The sequence below is a fragment of the Cucurbita moschata genome, unplaced genomic scaffold (assembly GCF_002738365.1).
Source record: "Cucurbita moschata cultivar Rifu unplaced genomic scaffold, Cmos_1.0 Cmo_Scf00049, whole genome shotgun sequence".
NCBI lineage: Eukaryota > Viridiplantae > Streptophyta > Magnoliopsida > Cucurbitales > Cucurbitaceae > Cucurbita > Cucurbita moschata.
Window position 1 is genome coordinate 1,477,726 of NW_019268565.1, and position 19,315 is coordinate 1,497,040.

A 19,315-nucleotide genomic window follows, 5' to 3' on the forward strand; every position below is an offset into this window, starting at 1 on the left:
GGTTCGAACAGGACTCTAATGCCTCCAATTTGTTTACACTGTCCTCCCAGTCATATCCTAAATCTTATTTATCTGAAAAGAATATTAAATATAATTTTGTTGGGTAATTAATTTACTAAGTTAGTAGTTAATTAATTATATGTATCTAGAATTTGCACTCTAAACCAGGTTCTCAATCCAATCATCTATTCATTTTATAAGGTTCTCAATCCAATCATCTATTCATTTTATAAGCTTGGATCGTGTATCTTGCTTTTGGCTCGAGTTAAATTGCTACCAATGAATGATATCCTTCTAAAGGTGTGCATTTTCTGCTTCCAACCAAGTGTCGGCATTTTTTTTAGGAGTCGTTATCGATCACAGGATATTTTGACTAACATTTTCCTATTTTCTATATTTATGCTTATTATGATGCGTGACTTAGTCCTTATTTCAAATTTCAAACACACTAGTTTTAGGTCTAATTCCTATCTAAAATTTAATACCTAGTTTCAAACAGGAAGGCAAAATATAGCAACTATTTAATAGAAATTTTATTTTATATTAATTTATGCTTATTTAATTATCTTTCAATAATTGAATTAAATTTCTTATTGTCAATGTTAGTAATTTAATGTAAAAACATTTACTTATTTTTATTTGAACTGATTAATTAATTAAGCTATAGATTAAATAATACTAAGTTTAATTTATGATTACATTAATTTATTTTCTTACTAATTAATTAATTAATTAAAATTTTATCAATAAAAGTTATAAAACATATACTATTATAGCAAAGACATAAATTTAAATTAATTAAACATATTAAACAATTATTAATATTATATTAACATTTTAAATGTAATTATTTAATTATGATTTATTTTGGTAAAACAAATACAAATAATAATGTTTAATATATAATACACGCCAGAAATTAATTAATTTATACCCATGACATAATAGATAAAATCTATGATTCAAACAAACCCATAAACATGATTTTCATTTATGCTTCTTCTATGGCAACAATTATATGACTCCAAGATTTAAAAAAAAAAACTAATTTTTTGAGTTCTAAAAAATTCAAATCTCTAAAATTTTGATCGAGCCTATTTGCCCTAACGCTCGGCTTGATCCTTCGTTTTCTAAAATTTTGGTATAGATCTACAATGCCCCTTCTAGGGTGGAAAAACCACTTCGTTTTACCATTAGTATTCTATCCTATCCAATCCACGAAGAACCTCAATAAATTCCCATTTGGAGTATCATCCTAACAAACCTACCTCTTATATATATATATATATATATTCTGCTTCTATTTTATAGTACAAAAGGTTACCGTTCAATCAAATATATGAATTGGTCTATCATGAGTAAACTAAATGATAAGGAATACCTAGTCAGTTGAATCTAAAAACCCTCGTACACTAAATGATAAGGAATACCTATTTAAAACCCCTCGTAAGAGCTTGGATATGTCAACTCCTACTTCACAAATGCTAAAAACCCAAAAATCAATTTGATTTCACTCCAAGGGAAAATAAAATTCGAATTACCGTGTTGATCAAATATCTCAAGTCAAGAACACTTGTTTGAGATTAGATTCACTCCACGAGCAAATGTCAAGCTTGAATGATTCTAAATATGCAATATAAACCACATAAAATTGTAGAGAAGAAATCATAAAAGCTATTTTTACTGCATTTTCCAAGTCTACATCACAAACACAACATACATGCATTTTCCAAGTCTACATCACAAACACAACATACATGACTTTATATAACCACAAAATGAAAATTCTTGATATTCCATGAGGCATTTCATGAATGGTAACCTTCGTACTTTATGACCATAATTAACCACTAACCTTAAATACAATAAAGAAACACCATAACTCTACCCAAAATTTGTAAACATTTAAGAATAAATGAAGTTTGATTCTTATTTAATGTGACATGAATGGCCCCACATAGTGTGATAATTTGAACAACATTTTCTTCGCATCTTCCTTGAAGTTTATCTTACATGATTAATGTCTTGGTTCATATCACTAAATGCATGCAACAGAGACAACACACTTCAGTTTAACCCGAAAAGGCTGAGGCGAATGAGATTTATAAATGTAAGCTTGATAAGCTTTACAACACAAGCACCATGAAAATCATGCATAGCTTAGCTTGTCTCAATATTGTTCATAGTCTACAACCTAACAAATAAAATTCCAGATATGATTACTAACAGAGAAACGCCAACAAAATGACTCTCATTGTCTAACCTTCTAGAGGAGAAGTGCCCAAACGACTATTTTCAGCCTTCAATGCATGTATAACAGAAACAAAGGAAGGTCATAAATTATGTAACTAAAGAAGCAAATATATAAGTTCTTTACCAGCCATGTCCTCTTCAACCTTTTGCTGGATCAAGTTTTGAGTTCGAACGTCATTTAGTATGGAAATGAAGCTGTTTCTTACATAGCAAAGCTTCGGCATTTCTTTTCCTGGGTCGGGAAAGCGGATAGTCCCATCTTTCCAAATCTCTGTCACCACAAACCATTTCTTTCCTCTATAGCTCATGTCTTAATCGCATAAACTATAAAGCATTGCTTTGCATGGGACAATGTTGATCCCTCGAATGGAGTTAACAGCCAATAAAACTGCAAGCAAAACAAAAGATATCACTCAATCCGTCTAAATCGCAATCAAATCAATTGCTCCCTAATTTCCCAATACTTTAAGTTCCTCCAAGACAAGTGATGAACGAAACTAATGAAGGAATAACTAGGAAAAGGGTAAACTCACATTTCGCATATATACGCATAGGAGGCTTGATTTTTGTCCCTCTCTTTTGGCAACTAGCGAAGGGAGGATCCACTTATCAGACTCCATTAATCTGAATCTGAATCCTCTGCCTGCGAGTTCTCGTCCTCTAAGCATTCATCATCACCCGTCTCATCTGATTCAACATCCAAACCATTCTCCACCGTCTCCTCGGCTGTATTATTAAGCAGAATGCCCTCCTTTTCTATCAATGCAGCACCTTTCCCCCGGTAAAACAGACCAGTCTTCATGACATGATAAAACTTTTCCCTTAGACGTGTCAGAGGATGTGGGTTCACTAGCTTTCCTCGCTGATACCCTTCCCTAAGAGAAACAGTCGTGGTCTTACACTTCAAAGACAGATAGAAGATTCCGGGATAACGGGTGAAGATTCGAGTGAACTTATGGGGAAGATTCAATTCCTCTCTCAAGCTTCTCAAGTAGTTTCTTTTAGTTTTCTTGTGAAGAGTGAGACTCAAAAGCTCATGAAGAACCCCAACAACTCGTTTCTCCATGAGATCACTGTTGGGGTCAATTTGCCTGCAACTCTCATATGGAGAAATGTAAGGTAACTTCTGAAACTCTTCCATCCAAGCTTTTACCTTCTTTTGTGCCCCATATCCCCTCGGAAAACTCATAGGAAAGGCCAATGTGGTACGCCCCCTCTTGAATTGCCTATACGCATCTCCCAGTTCAGAGCTCTCATTGCTCCTTTGCAAGGCTGAAACTGCAAATTCCTCGCGCCATTCCATAAGCCGCAGACACCAATCCCCATTCGAGGCCTTCACTAATCGAAAATGATCCGGATACTTGGGAATCAAGGACCTCTCAAAACCACATGGAAGACCTAGATCCCATTCTAAAGGACGCAACGACTGAAGAGGAATAGCCCTATTTTTCATCATCATAAGCACTCTACAAAGCCTTTCGACAGTGTCGCTCTCATGAATTTGGTGAATACTACTCTGTTGCTGATCTAAAAGCAGCGCGGTATCCGTCAAACGAAAGCAAGGCAAATTAGCGTAACGAGAATGAGGAAATTCGTGAAAGAGAGTTGGATACCTCCGGATGAATCGAAGAACAGGGATGGTGAGGCCGAGCAGCTTTGGGCAATCGGCGATGGATTTAGCAGTAATGAAGCCAGTGGAAGAGCGGTTAATGGCGTCCTTGAGGAGGGAAGCGGCCTTCAAATCGGTCTCCGTGTCGATGATGTGATCGAGACTCCGATTCTTGACCCATTTGAGGCGAACCTTCGCAATTCGACGGCATTGAAGGTGCAGAAAAGGATTAGGGCTCAGGTAAGGCGACGGAAGAATTAGGGTTGAAAAGAAGAAGCTCTTCATTTCGAAATCCGGAATTTGCGAACGAATGCTCGAGCTCGACAGAGAAGCTCTTCGTTTTAAATGGTTTATTTTAATTTTATTTAATTTCATAATTATTGGTAGAATAATACTTTAAAATATATATTAAAATTAAATTAAAGGTTTAAAATAATAAATAAATAAATGTTTAATTTATTAATATTTTATTTTTGTTAAAACGAAAAGTCGAATAAATAATGAAAATAAATAGATGTTTCAAATTTAATTTTTGTTTTTTTTTTTAATTGAAAAAAGAAAAGTGGTGACCGGTGGAGCAGGTGGGCGGGAAATAGAGGCGGAGACATTTTCCATAAACACCACAGCCATGGAAGCAGCTTGGAAGTGGAAGAAATTTTCCATAAACACCACAGCCATGGAAGCAGTTTGGAAGTGGAAGAAATTTATTTTCCAAATCGGTAACCCAACGGTCAATTCCAAATATTTTCCAAAACTAAACCCATCTTCTTCCCTTATAAAATCAATCCCAAACTCTGTTCCTCACCGCCATCCGCCATCCGCCATGTCTGACCCCAACACTCTGTCTCTCCAGTATTGCATCCACACCCACCCCCGCAACACCACCGGCGTAGCCACCGACGCCCAACCCATGCAATACGCCGAGCTCCGATTAGCCTATTCCAACCAATTCGTCTCTCGATCCTCCAACCAACTCCTCCAACAAACCCCCCAAACCCTAATCTCCGATGCTCTCTTACCTCTGTTTCTCCGAGACCTTCAACACCCGCCGTTCCTTTCCCACTTCTTGGTCCTTCAATTTCTCTCTACCTTCAACATCTCCACCGCCTCCTCCCACGCCATTTTCGATGACATCGCCACATTCGCCCTCGAATTGGCCGCCGGCGACCTCGATCGGAACTTCCACATTATCGTCTATCTCGATTTAGTCCAAACGATCTGGGTGGACCTGGACCTGGACCTGGACCTGGAAATGCCTCCGAAACAAGAACCGGCGCCGGCGTCGGTGATGGAGAGGCTGATGAGGGAGGAATTTGATGGGTTTCGGCCGGAGGAGGCGAGAGATTGCAGCGTTTGTTGCGATGAGCTCGGTGGTGAAACGGAGGTGAGGCGACTCCCCTGCGGTCACGTCTTCCATAAATCCTGTATTCTCAAGTGGCTTCAACTCACTAATTCCTGCCCTTTGTGCAGAGCAAAATTAGAACAATAATCTTTTTTTACTCTATTAATAATCATAATAATAACATTCATTTCTCCATTTTTATCCTTTAATTTTTACCATTAACTTTTCACCATTAAATTTTCACCACTAAGCTCTCTCGAGCCTCCGTCATCGCACCGCCGTGCTTGGCTCGTACAACCACCAACACCCTCTCGATCGAGATCGATCGAGAGTTTCAACGCGCCGTTGTATGCATTTGTCCACTTTTAGCTTTAAATTTTTAGTTTAAAAAAATTAATTTTTACCATAAATTTGTCTAATTATAACGTTAAAACTTAAATAAACATTTTATGAATTATAAAACATAGGAAAGATATGAAATCGATAAAACAATTGAATTTATGAATTTTCTAAAATTTTATTCCATGATTAGTCTTATTTTATTAAAAGTAATGAGTTTATAAAGATTTATTTACGGTTTTCTGCTAAATAAATTTCTGCTTAAATTACTACGTGAACTTAAAAGGTAAAACGGGCAGTAATTTTTTTTCCAATTTTGTAAAATTGAGATACACACTGAAAAGAAAGTCAAGCGTACATTCAAAATTGACATAGAATGGATTTAAAGTACAAAATACTCCTCTAAGTCAACATCGAAAGTAGTTACAAAAGCATTTACAAAACAGCGTGAGTTTCGAAGTAATATTAAAAGCGACATAAAAGGAAAAGACTCAATCTATGGGTCCCTCCTGCAACTGCATGGCTCCGCACGCTCCCACCATCGATAGTGGTCTATGCTCCATCTGTAAAAACAAAGAATAGCAAGAATGAGTATAAAAATACTCAGTAAGCAACCTACTCATAAGCTCTCGTTAGACTTCATCCTTGTGATGGTTTCTTATGCTATGTGCCCATCTACTAACCCTAGCATAAGAAACCAATGTCATGGTATGTAGTCTTTATCAATCCTAAGACTCGTATGTACATAAAACTCTATACACTTCTATTCTAGGGGTGTATGCCTAAATGTAGGGTTTTTGGATATGCTTACTCTATGTTTTTGTTTTCTAAAGTCTATCATCAACCAGAGTCAAATTGCCTTGTGACAAACCCTAGTGTAAGTCTCGTGTGCATGAGGTAAGTGGTGCTTTATAAACACACAAGTAGTCTGACCGTTTGTACCCCATACATATTTGTCTACTGGGTGCTCCCCAATAGTATACCCGATACAAATCTTGGGACGCTCTATGGGTGACAACTCTAGGAAAGTTTAAGATTAGGGGTTACTCTCCGGTTGTCCCTAGTTAATAGTTGTTCAATCGAAAATGTCTGTGAGGCCCAAATGTAGGTTCTATGACTAAGGAGACGTAAAATAGCACGTCATGTTCATTCACATATCCTTCCAAACTCTCTAAGGTACATAGCGGATATCCGAAGCATTAACTGGGCATACCCAATGTCTTAACCCCTGTAACATGCTCCTACGAGTATATCATACATAAATGTCCAAAATGCTCAAAAGAAAATAATTAACAATTACACAAGACATGCTGGAGTCCTAAATATATCATTATGATTAATTAGAGTTCTCAAACATGCTAATGGAAATGTAAAACATATTATTGTGCTAAATCGAAAAACTACTAAGTTATTGGGTTTAGCTATCATAAACCTTGGTTAATTAGGACTGAAATCATGTTTTCTCATCAGTAACCTAATGTTTTAATTGACCCATACAAGTATTACTTGAAAAATAATCCATGCCGCTACTTATTCGAATGTCGACTTCTCGAGCTCAATTCGAGTCTACAAGAATTTTCAAAATTTTCCAAAAGTCTTTAATTAGGTCCTACATTAAGGAAAAATAACAAAACCATAAAATTGGGGCGAAAATCGAGTGAAAATGACCAAACCAGGATAAAAACAGAGATCTAGTTCAGTTGGACCACAACCGGTCCAGTTCGGTCTAGTTTAGCTAAACCGGTCGAGTCAATTCAAGGAAAACTCGTCTTCTACCTTTGTCTAAGCTAGAAGAGTCTCCCTGTGACTCACCATGCCACTACCTCAATATCGATCATTTCCATGTCTGCTTGTAACTCGACCTCTCTGGTAATTAAAGCAAAGGAATGGGTTGCCTGTCCACTTCAGGTGTCTACCACAACATTCATCTTGCTTGGATGATACAAGATCTCTATGTCAATCATTTACCAGCTCCAACTAACACTTTTGTCCCATATTGAGATCCTTCTATGTGAATAGGTATTTTAGGCTTTTGGAGTCGGTAAAAATCTGTGTCCACTTCCCGTACAAGTAATGTCGCTATATGCTTAGAGAAAACCCTATTATTATCCATTCTAAGTCATGGGTCGAGTAGTTCCACTCATATTCCTTCAACTATCTCGAGGGTAGGATATGACCTAATCATTCTGCATCAGGATGCAACCTAGCCCATTCTTTGATGTGTCATTGTAAACCACAAAGTTACTTGAGTCGCTGGGCACTGGAGCACAAGTGTCGTCACTAACCGGTGCTTTAGTTCTCTATTACTTTGCTCGCAAGCCTTGTTCTATGAGAACACCTTTCCTTTTCTTGTTAATTGCATGAGGCGCAACAATCTTAAAGAAGTCCTGAATAAACCCTCGATAATATCCTGTAAATCCCAAGAAGCTTCTCACTTTTGTAGCTAAGATGGGTCGGGCCAGTTCATCATTGCCTCGACCTTGATTGAATCTACTGAGATGTCATGTCCTAACATAATGAGTTTCAATAAGGTCACTTCCTGCAACCAAAATTCGCTTTGAATATTTGGCGTAGAGTAGATACGCATACTGACAACACCCTTCTCAGGTGTATCTCATGCTCTGCATCAGTTCTGGAATATATCAATATGTTGTCGATGAAGACTATCACAAACGTGTCAAAGGAAGTATTTAAACACTATGTTCATCAAGTCCATAACTGCTGTAGAGACATTAGTCAATCCGAATGACATCACAGTAAACTTATAATGGTTGTATTTGCTCCTGAGGGTCGTCTTGGGGATAGATCATCTATGTATAGTATCACGTCCTAATCCACGCCTAGTATCACGTCAAAATCACATATATCTAATACCATCAGCAACACATCTAAGGGTCTTTCTAACACTACTTTATAGGCTTGGACTTACTCATCTACCACTAATATCTCTCTTGACGACGTAGACACAGATAACCTAGATCCTAAAGGCTATAGTCCTAACCGTGCATGCCTTGCAAATGCAGCAAAAATAAACGAGTGTGTGAATCTAGAATCAAATTTGAAATGCATGATATCCAAGCATTAGTAAAGTACATGTCACCAGTGTCAGTATCTTCTACTCTGTCATGCCTCTACTCTGTGTCGAGCCTTCCTAGCTGCTCCGTCCAAACGTTGAGGCCTCGTTGCCTCCTGTGGGGACAATCTGTCTTCCTATGGCCACTCTTGCCACAGTGATAACACACGTCAGTACCAACCCTGCACTGTCCGGAGTGTCTGAGACCACAAGTGGGGCACGTGGGTCTTCCCCTATGAGGTGTGCCAATTCTATCTCTTTGCAATGAGGACTTGTTAGAATGCTTATCAAACTTTCTCTTCTTCTGGTAACTCCCTTCGTCTTCTAACTCATTGGACGCTTTTCGAAGATGAAAGTCCAACATACTGGCAGCATGCAGGGCGCGTTCATAACTCGTGGCCGCTATAGCCGCAACTTTGCCTTGGATCTCACTCCGGAGACCCAAAATAAACTTATATGTCCTCTTTTCTTCAGTGTCTATATACTCTAGAGCAAACCTGGACAATCTGGTGAACTCCAATTCGTACTCTTCCACTGTCATGTTTCCCTGTTTCAGATGCACAAAAGCTTCCCGGTTGTTGTACCAATTTACCGCCGGGTAGTATTTGTGGATGAACGCCCTCTTCATCTCATGCCAACATATTGGCTCCTCATCCTCATCTTCTTTCCTAAGGGTTTGTTGGGCAGTCTTCCACCAGAAGTGAGCTTCGCCCTTAAGCATAAAGGAGGCACATTTTACCTTCTGATCCTCAGGGCAATTCATGTGCTCAAATATAGTTTCTATAGACTCAACCCAAGATTCAACAAGCACGGGGTCTATTGTCTTTCCTTCAAACACTGGCGGGTCATATTTACGAAAGTCTCTCAGATACTTGAACTCCCTAGTCATACTAGTACTATCATCATCTCCCCTTCCCTCTTGATTGGCCGCAGCGGCTTGAATCAATTTTTGGTAGGCTTCCGTGCTCAGCATTACCATGTTAGGGGGTGGAGCTACTACTGGTTCCAACATCGGCAATTGAGGCGCCTGTCTCTGTGCAGAATTCTGGGTAGGGTCAAACTTTGTTGGAGTCTCTGCTAGCCTCGTACCTCTAGCTCTGCTAGTGCTACGTGTTGTAGGTGCCATAGTCTCTACATCATGCAAGAAGTCAAGTTAATAGACATCCAACCCAAATCATTAACCTAAATATGTTCATGTATGAATGACAAGGCATGAAAAATTTTAATCATGAGACGAGATAGGCTTACTACTTACTATTTGCTACCTATACCAAGCCTTGGAGATACCTTCACAAACAAAAAACCCTTTGGAGGAAGATTATTGATGCCAAATCTAGATCCTCCCTTTTGAACACTAAACCGGTATCCTCCACAGCAACAGCAACCAAAGGCCCTTGGGAGGCTATATTAAAGTTCCAAAATCTAATACATAGCCGTGTATGCTACAAGATTGGGGATGATCTCTTGAGTTTCTTTGGTTTGTGCGCTTGTTTAGTCTTTCCTTTTTCTTAATGAAAACTCGGTTTCTTACAAAAACAATAATAAATAAATACGAAAATAAAAACCTTTTTTGGGACGATACTTGGCATGGAGGGGGTGCACATCTCCCATAATCCCCTGATAGATGTTTTTGGAAGATCGAACCAAACGGTATGTTCTCAGTCAGCTCCTTGGTGCACGACCTCGATCAAATTCTAAACGAAACAGCCCCAGAGCTCTATGAAGTAATTTGGAGTGACCATTATCCAAAGAAAGTAAAGCTTTTTCTATGGGATAGGAAGCCAGCCACAAAGCTATTAATACTCATGATAAACCCCATTGGTGTTCTAATGGCAAGCATAGCTCAGAATCACAAGGCCACTTATTGTTATCCAATTGAAGAGGTTTTATGCAACTCTTTTGGGAGGCTTTGCCTATTTCAAATCATCAATAAAATTGTTTACCAACTGACTAACATTAGCCAACGACAGATAGTTTAACAAATTAAAGGGATTAAACTCTTAAAACCTCTCCATCGATAAGCATTAGAATGGCAGGTTCAATGTTTAAAATTTACAGAACGTTATTATCCTTCTTGTATTTCATTTTAATAGCCTACAAGATTGGGCTGGTAAATCAAACAAATATTTAAACGTAAAAGGTAGTTTAAGAATTTATAGGCTGAAGTTTCCACATCCTTATAAAAAAATGTTTCGTTCTCCTCCTCAATCGATGTGAGATCTCAAAATCCACCACCCTTTGAGGTCCAGCATCCTCGTTGGCACTCATTCCCTTCTCCAATCGATGTGGGACCCTCCAATCCACCTCCCTTCGGGGTCCAGCATCCTTGCTGGCACATTGTCTCGTGTCCACCCCCTTTAGATGGGGAGGGCCAGCGTCCTTACTGGCACTCCGCCTCATGTCCACCTCCTTTGAGGCTTAGCCTCCTCGTTAGCACATCACCCAATGTCTGGCTCTGATACCATTTGTAACGGCCCAAGCCCACAGCTAGCAGATATTGTCCTCTTTAGACTTTATTTTTCAGGCTTTCCCTCAAGATTTTCAAAACGCGTTTCCTAGGGAGAGGTTTCCACACTCTTATAAAGAATGTTTCGTTCTACCCCCAACCGACGTGAGATCTCACATTATCTCTAAGTAATGCCCAGAACCAAACTAATTTACCCTAAGAAATTCAAACTGAACCAACATAACCCAAATTAGTTGAGGGCTGAAAATATTTGCAATATGAAACTAAGAGATCTGCATCCAAACAAATTCAAATAGAAGGGAACTGCCCGTGATAACACATCAAAAGATGATCCAACCAATTGAACGTCACAGACACAAAATTACAGTATCACATTATGCAACTATCCGATCACAACCTAATCAAACACTTCTTCCAACCCAAAACTAAGATCGAATGTCACTCCATTACAAAAGGGAGGGAAATTCTACAATGAAACTTGGATTCAATGTAAACTTGAAGAAGAAGACCTAGCATTCTGCATGAGAATAATTCGTATTCTTGGCAAAAGAACTCTCGTTCTAAACATGACAGCGAAAGAAATGCAGTGAAGCAAGAGAAATGGAAAAGGAATACGATGATGAAAAGGAAGGCGACGATGAAGCTACCTGGAGTCGACGGAGAAGAAAGCGGCAGAGACGGTGGAGATAGAGACTGAGAATCGGAGCACGAGAAGTTCGGCAATGGGTTTTCTCTTTGTTTTATTTAATTCGCATTTTATGAAGAAAATAATCATTTTTAGTTGAGTTTTTAATATAATTAGATTTTAAAATACTATATTTTTAGTTTTTATATTTAAAAATATGATATTTTTACTGTGAGTTTTAAATTTATTTTTATTTGGTCTATACATTTCAAGATTTCAGTGGAATGTTAATTTATAATCATTACTTTCAAATATTATTATTAATTATAATTAAATAAATTTCCACTAATTTTTTTTAAATAACATTAAAATTAATTTAAACCATTAATATTTTTTAGATAGGATAGCATTTTATGAATTATTTGATTGAAAAATTTGTTTAAAATGTCTAAAATCATTTAACTATGTATTTAACAAAATTATCATATATCCATATAAATAAATACGTCATTCCTTTTATTACCTTAATTACTTCATATAAATAAATACATCATTCCTTTTATTACCTTAATTAATTTTAGGTAATTAACTATTCTTTAGTTCATTAGTTAAAACTTTATTTAATTTTCAGTCTAAATGGATCTTAATAATTATTCTCAAATAAATTATTTTAATAAAATTTTATAAACTCTTGATTATAAATAATTAATACAATAATCAAGCATAATTAACTCTCTAATAAACTTTTAATTATAAATAATTACAGTTGTTACGAGTCCGGACAAAGTGGAATTGTGACACTAACACGTGTCATAATATAATAATAATAATAATAAGTAAAGGGGCATATGGAAAGAGAATTATGATTATTACCTCTGGGTGCAAAGCTTTAGTATTGTTTTATACACGCCACACTAAAATCCTTATTTTGATCCAAGATAAGTACCAAACTCATAAGCTGCAGATCAGGCTTTAACATCAAGTACAGCGGAAATGGAAATCAAATAACTTTTTCTACAAGGTGGGGGGGATCCAAATGTAGCCATGGGTTTGAACATAACCAGCTTTTTCCAGTAGCTCGTCAGCCTTGGCTGGACCTCGGCTCCCGGGTTTGTAAGGAAGCGACTTCACCTCACCGTTGTCGATTCTGTGCAGCAATGGCGTGAAGATCTCCCAGGCGGCCTGGACGACAAAACTGTTTGTGAGCATGAAGTTGACAAGAATTAGAAGATTCGTGATTCGTTAGTGCTGAAACGTTACCTTCAGCTCATCTCGACGGACGAAATGCTGCTGATCGCCCCTTATTCTGCGAGAGTGTTTAATGTCGTTAATGAATGCTACCATGTAAACGACGTGAATGCTACAGAAGATAAAGGATAGGTCTTACGTGTCGAGGATGAGACGCTCGTATGCCTCTGGAATTGTAACGCCCTGATAACGTTGGCGATATGACAAGTCTAATTCACTCTGTACAGTTGACATTTCCAGTCCAGGTTTCTTCACCTGCAAAGTCCACAGCAAAGAAGATGAGTGATAATAGAACTCATGAACCGAACCGGGTTGCCTCGTTAAGTGTTTTCAATCAAGAGAGTCGAGATATCGAGCTCTGAAACATACATAGCGTATTCATATCTTCGATTCAATTCCATTCGGATTTCTAGTTTAAGGGAATCATGAACATTGGCAATTTTCAGAAGTTAAGCCACAAATAGAACTAGTGTCAGTCAATCAGTCACCAAACAATATCTATCTCTATTAGATACTCTTTCAAGCATTATGAACATAAATGTCTAATGGTGTGACGTTAGCTTATACGAAATCTTTTTCGTACCGTAAGCTTCATGTACATAGCCTCGGAAGGTTGCAAGCGAATCACAAACTCGTTCCTCCCTTGTTTTTTACCTGCATCATGAACATTGATCAATTTCGAGCAACTAAACAAAAGCATGCTCGATCTCGATGATGTATTTTAATAATTCTACATATTCGCGACAAAACATCAAGCGCCAAGCCAATAACGCATATACCAGCGAGAAGAACTGATACGATATAGATTACGAATGACACTTTAGATTGGAGGCCTTACATCTGAAAATGTCACCAGGAACATCCTTGAACTGAACTCGAATTTCGGCTTTTCTTGAGCTCAATGCTTTTCCTGCCTTCATTATAAAAGGGACGCCTGAAAACGAATACATACGAAAGAACGACACAGTTAATTCATAGAATCCAGAGGCTAAATGTTCATAAAAAAGCCCACCTGAAAACTATGTAACTTAGCTTCGAAGAGTATTCTCTTACCTTCCCATCTTTCATTATGAATCCTTAACACCATAGTAGCAAAGGTTGGTGTGTTTGAATGATCAGGAACCGTAGGATCATCCCTGTAACCTTCATATTGCCCAAGAACTACTTCTTCATCCTTAATTGGCAGCACTGACTGAAGAACCTGTCCGAAAAAAGCCCGTGGCGACATGAGAGAGTAGAAAGAGGAGACCCAAATTCAACAGCACTCTTGAGGAACTTGAGAATTAAATATACATATACATTTTACAATATTTTATTTACATCATAAATGCGGGTTAAATATACAATAAGATTTCTTTCGATTTGAGTTCTTACCTTTACTTTCTCATCTCGGATGTGCTCGGGTTTGAGGGAAATAGGTTTTTCCATAGCAACCAAACAAAGAACCTGAGAAGGCAGCCAAAAAAAAAAATTAATTAAGAACTTCTAGAAGTGCAAAATTAGTAGATAGTTAAGTCAAAGTAATGCAACAACAAATCGAATCCTACAAATTTTAGGTCCATTGTGATAAAAAGTCCGTTTAAAAACTTTAAAGTGCTCTAGAAACCAAAAATATCTCGAGTCAAGAACAACTTCTCACCTGTAATAGATGATTTTGAATGATATCGCGAATAATCCTGCAAAATAGAACTCGAGTCGGTGACTTGTTTAGATTAATAAGCACATGTTTGGGAGTAATTTTAGCGAATATGATACGTTTATAGTGATCTATTAAAATTGATTTTCATATAATCATTGTAATATTTGGTTCTACACTTTTAAAAGCGACTTTTCTACACAATCATAAGTGATCTTGAATTGAGGGTGTGTTTAGAAATGGCTTTAGAATAAGTATTTTAAGCCTAAAGGACTACTTTTTAATTTTGTAAAAGTGTTTTACAATGCGAGAAAAAATGGATAAAAGTTTAAAATAGAGATATTCATATGATCAAAAGTAAGTCGAAAATCATACCCATATTCATCAAAATATCCACCACGCCCCTCGGTACCAAAATCCTCCCTGAACACGATCTACAAGGGAACAAAATGAAAGGGGGGAAGAAAAAACAAGCATTAGTACACAACTTTTAAAAAGTTCAACCAAGCTAGAACTTTCAAATCAATTGTACTTCAACAGCCTTGGATTTATTATAAGAGTTTTGCAGTTGTTCACATAAAGTAATGAACCATGAACTCTCACCTGTACATTATCAATGTTGTCACGGTTCCAAAGGGGCAAGAAAAAGCGGTTTGCGAAACGAAGTACCAACTGAGAATTCAAATCATGCAAGAACATACATAAGACTGTCGTTTTAAAAGTCAGAGACAACAAATAATATCTTAGTTACATCAATATTACCAGATTTTGAACCAATTCCTTCCCCAGATAGTGATCGATACGGTAAATTTGTGGTTCGTCAAATAATTCTCCAATCTGGGAACTTAACTTCTCAGCAGATGCTAAGTCCTTCCCAAAAGGTTTCTCCACGACAATCCGGGTCCATCCACCAAGATCAGCTAAATGTGGATTAAACAGCCTTTGATAATCAATATCCAGATATAAACGAACACCAACCACAAGAAAATAATCTGCACTTAAAGCTTACACTTATTCATGCAATAATGCTTGATCATCTTGCAGACAGACGGATATACCGAAGGAGGAAGTGCAAAATAGAACAGCCTGCGAGATGTTCCCTCCGCACTATTTCTGGAAACCTCATGCTCGGAGATTTCCTTATCCAACTTCTGAAAGCCCTCCGCAGAATCATACGCACCACTAACATATTTGATCTGCAAAGTTTATTGCATTTATTTAACCACGTAATTCTAGTGAGTATATTACGATACTAACGCAACAACAATGCGTAAATCGAGTAAAACTAACCAACTTCAGAAACTTGGATACTTCTTCTAACTGCACGGCGTCGGAAGTTTTTCCTTGGACAAGATACCTGCAATCATTGTTCATATTGAGCAATCCCTAACAATGGAAACCGTCGACAGAGATTCTATAAGAGGTATCAATGGAGCATAATACACTGAAGTATCAATGCAGAAATAGAATCCTTAATGACACTCGGAAGTAAAATACATAGATGCCCAGTGCACAAATGATTGATTATGAAGCTAATACACGGCGGTTGATTTCATGAAAAAATCAATGATTCCAGTAAGTTGACTCGATCAAATAAAAAACGTCATTAAGAGTAAAGATAGAGAATGTTCCATATCTCACCCACGTATGCGGTTTCTTAGATCATCATCAGAAATTTTTGACCTCGCATAACCAAAAATGTGAACTTCATTTGATTGTAGGAATCCCTAAGAGTAACCATTGATTAAAAGAAAAATACTCAGCAGTTGAATTGAATAAATCAACAGAGAAACGATTGCAAAGAGAAGACTATCTAGTAGCTAAGAACAAAACATGTCCCTCAAATTCATTCAGGTTGCCAGATGCTCTCTCAAAAACCTTTAGAACAACCAACCAACCAAACACCTAAGTTAAGCAATTCTACCCTTCAATATGAAAGGAAAATCCCAAATAAATCAATAAACCTGGGCAAAAAGGTGGAAGAGAGCTGGAAAAGTCTTCTTTTTAGCAAGATCTCCAGATGCTCCAAGAACAATGATGGAAAGACAGCCAGTTTCCTGCACATTCTCCTCTCCTGTAAAAGAGTCATTTCGGAGAGTAGATCTTTTCTCAATGTGCCACGATCCAGAATCCATCTCTTAAGCTACAGAATACATAGTTCAAAGAAACAGAGTTACAAAATGAAATAATCATAACTCAATTTTCACTACAAGATTCAACTAAAGGCAGTCTTGGCGGAATCTTTTACTTCACTAACAGCAGAATATCTAACAGCTTAATCCAAAACAGAAAGAACATATGAGAGGAAAAAAAGAATGTAAAAGAGAAACAAATCAATGTAAAACTATTCCGTTAAAGTCAACAAAAGAGAACAAAAAAGAGAGAGAGAGATAATAAGGAATCCACACTAGTTCGCGGATCTGATTCTCCGAGGGAGCGAAAATCAAACCGAGCCAACAGCAAAATTATCGAACAAAATCAGTACTGATCAGAACATCAAGTTGTTTCAGCAAAATTATCGAACAAATTCAATTTCAAAAGATTGAACAAGAAAAAGAATCAAACCTCACAAAATTAAAACCTAAATCAATGATAATGGTGCTAAAGCAGCACAAACGGCGGAAGAAAAACAGAGAGAACACAAACCTAAGGCTCTTCTGTCCGTCTCCTTTCTTGGAATTGGCGTCGAATGGAATGGAGATTTTAGAGATTCTGGGAGATTTAAAACCGCTGTGCCCCCCACCAAACACTGTTCTCGTCGGCAAATGGCATTCAGCCACTCCTAGCCGCCGTTCTAGACGCGGAAAGAAAATAATCATTTTTGGGTTTGATTTTACAACAACCTACCCCCGCATTTTGGTATTATTATCTTTTTAGCCTCCTTAGTTGTTTCTTAATTTCACATTATCCACTCAAAATGGTAGGGTTCGTTCATCCGAGATGAGCACGACTCTTCAAAATGGTATAATATTGTCCACTTTTAGTATAATCTCTCATGATTTTGCTTTAAACTTTCCCAAAATGGTAGTGTTGGTTCATGGGTGATGAACACGACTCTTCAAAATGGTATAATATTGTCCACTTTCAGTATAATCTCTCATGATTTTGCTTTAAACTTCCCCAAAATGGTAGTGTTGGTTCATGAGTGATGAACACGACTCTTCAAAATGGTATAATATTGTCCACTTTCAGTATAAGCTCTCATGTCTTTGCTTTTAACTTCCAAAAATGTCTTATACTCAAAAGGTCTGATACCAGTTGAGATAGTATTCTTGATTATAAACTCATGATCCAACATGTTTGTCCCTTCAATCTAAATTTTATTTTTAATAGATTTTTAATTCATTTAACTTTTTTAAAATTCATAAATTACTCGAAATTAAATGGAATTAGGATTCAATTATAATAAATTCTAATTTTATATATACTATATCGATTCATTTAAATTTTTTTTTTAATATGTAAGTTTACGAATTTATTGCAAAGATATTTAAACAACGGTAGACATCTATTCTAATCGTGTATACATTAAGACATAAGTTAATCTAATTAGATCATGTCACATTTATGTGGTTGCATCCTGACCGTTCGATGACAAATTAATCTAATTAGGTTGCGCCATTTGTATATAATGACACAAATAAGTCAACTCGACATGTGTATCAAATGGTATTTAATTGGTTCAACCAGATTGTGTCATGTGGCAATAAACTTGCAATCAAACAGATCCAAACTAGTTTAACCTCGCGTGAATAAGGAAGTGGACTCGATGTGACATCTGAATAAAGGAGCAATACGCTGAAAGGATCCATGTGGGGATAGCCTCCACTCTTAAGAAATAGGTAACGTGACCATGTCGCAGGAGATGCAAGGGAATGTCGGGACCATTAGGTGCCGAATCGGAATCTTGGGCATGGATCGCTACAAATGGTATTAGAGCAACATCTCTCTCTCAGTAAGATGTGGTTCTGAGACGAGCCAAAGAAGGAGCTGGTGGGTATGTGACAGTCTAATAAATGAATGGTACATGAATGTACTGATACCACATTCAAATGAGAGCGATCTTGAAGATAGAATAACTAAATAAGACTTAAAAGAAATGAAGGTAACGACCTTTATTAGGGTAGAAGTTAGTTGGGTTATAACCCTATTTTCGTGATGGTTAGGTTACCGTGACCAAAAAATTTCAACCCGAGACCCGACCGAATTCTTACCGTTTTTCAAAAATTAAACTCAGTCCAAACCGTAAATAAAAATCTAACCAAACTCAACTTTTATAATTTTGGTTGAGTAGACCGAGTTAGTCGGGCTACAAAATCATATTAACACCGGAACGTATTGACATGTTTAATCCATTCAAATAAACAAGCTCGATCAAGCAGTATCACAAAAAATTAAATATTTTAAAATCTAATGCGAAGTATTTTAAAATTAACATAAAAAAATTATTGAGTCACGTCAACAAAAGATTTATGTAATAAAATAAATAAATATTTTAAAGCATTAATTTGGCTACTTCCCAACAACTCTTAAATTATTTATTAAAAAAAAAAAGAGAAAAAATCTCGAAATTGCCAATCTGGAGATCACGAGATCAGAAAAAGTATCCACGTGTCAGATATGGTGGATCAAATCCTACGTGGACCATCGATCAACCTAAAGCCTGGTACGAGAAAACGAATATACTGTGGTATTGGGAGCAGCGAATCAAGCTTTTTTTCGC

The 19,315-nt window shown here is 37.1% G+C and overlaps 4 protein-coding genes across 4 annotated transcripts; 1 reads left to right on the plus strand and 3 right to left on the minus strand.

Moving 5' to 3' along the window:
• Nucleotides 1-2,071: 2,071 nt before the first annotated feature.
• Nucleotides 2,072-4,175, minus strand: LOC111435458 (protein WHAT'S THIS FACTOR 1 homolog). Its single transcript, XM_023072832.1, has 2 exons — nucleotides 2,787-4,175; nucleotides 2,072-2,641 (listed from the first exon to the last, which is right to left on the minus strand). The coding sequence occupies exon 1, from the start codon at nucleotides 4,145-4,147 to the stop codon at nucleotides 2,873-2,875; it is 1,275 nt and encodes a 424-aa protein (XP_022928600.1). The 5' UTR covers nucleotides 4,148-4,175; the 3' UTR covers nucleotides 2,072-2,641; nucleotides 2,787-2,872.
• A 315-nt stretch (nucleotides 4,176-4,490) lies between these two features.
• LOC111435504 lies at nucleotides 4,491-5,351 on the plus strand. The gene has a single exon (XM_023072887.1). The coding sequence runs from the start codon at nucleotides 4,491-4,493 to the stop codon at nucleotides 5,349-5,351; it is 861 nt and encodes a 286-aa protein (XP_022928655.1).
• Nucleotides 5,352-7,079: 1,728 nt separating this feature from the next.
• On the minus strand, nucleotides 7,080-11,813 carry LOC111435460. The gene is made up of 2 exons (XM_023072834.1): nucleotides 11,731-11,813; nucleotides 7,080-9,747 (listed from the first exon to the last, which is right to left on the minus strand). The coding sequence occupies exon 2, from the start codon at nucleotides 9,740-9,742 to the stop codon at nucleotides 8,675-8,677; it is 1,068 nt and encodes a 355-aa protein (XP_022928602.1). The 5' UTR covers nucleotides 9,743-9,747; nucleotides 11,731-11,813; the 3' UTR covers nucleotides 7,080-8,674.
• A 742-nt stretch (nucleotides 11,814-12,555) lies between these two features.
• LOC111435551 (glucose-6-phosphate 1-dehydrogenase, cytoplasmic isoform) lies at nucleotides 12,556-17,394 on the minus strand. Its single transcript, XM_023072961.1, has 16 exons — nucleotides 17,239-17,394; nucleotides 16,557-16,735; nucleotides 16,234-16,319; nucleotides 15,883-15,949; nucleotides 15,602-15,788; nucleotides 15,355-15,512; nucleotides 15,196-15,264; nucleotides 14,968-15,026; nucleotides 14,596-14,632; nucleotides 14,331-14,402; nucleotides 14,010-14,157; nucleotides 13,795-13,890; nucleotides 13,540-13,610; nucleotides 13,096-13,211; nucleotides 12,969-13,014; nucleotides 12,556-12,890 (listed from the first exon to the last, which is right to left on the minus strand). The coding sequence occupies exons 2-16, from the start codon at nucleotides 16,725-16,727 to the stop codon at nucleotides 12,723-12,725; spliced, it is 1,551 nt and encodes a 516-aa protein (XP_022928729.1). The 5' UTR covers nucleotides 16,728-16,735; nucleotides 17,239-17,394; the 3' UTR covers nucleotides 12,556-12,722.
• Nucleotides 17,395-19,315: the final 1,921 nt, after the last annotated feature.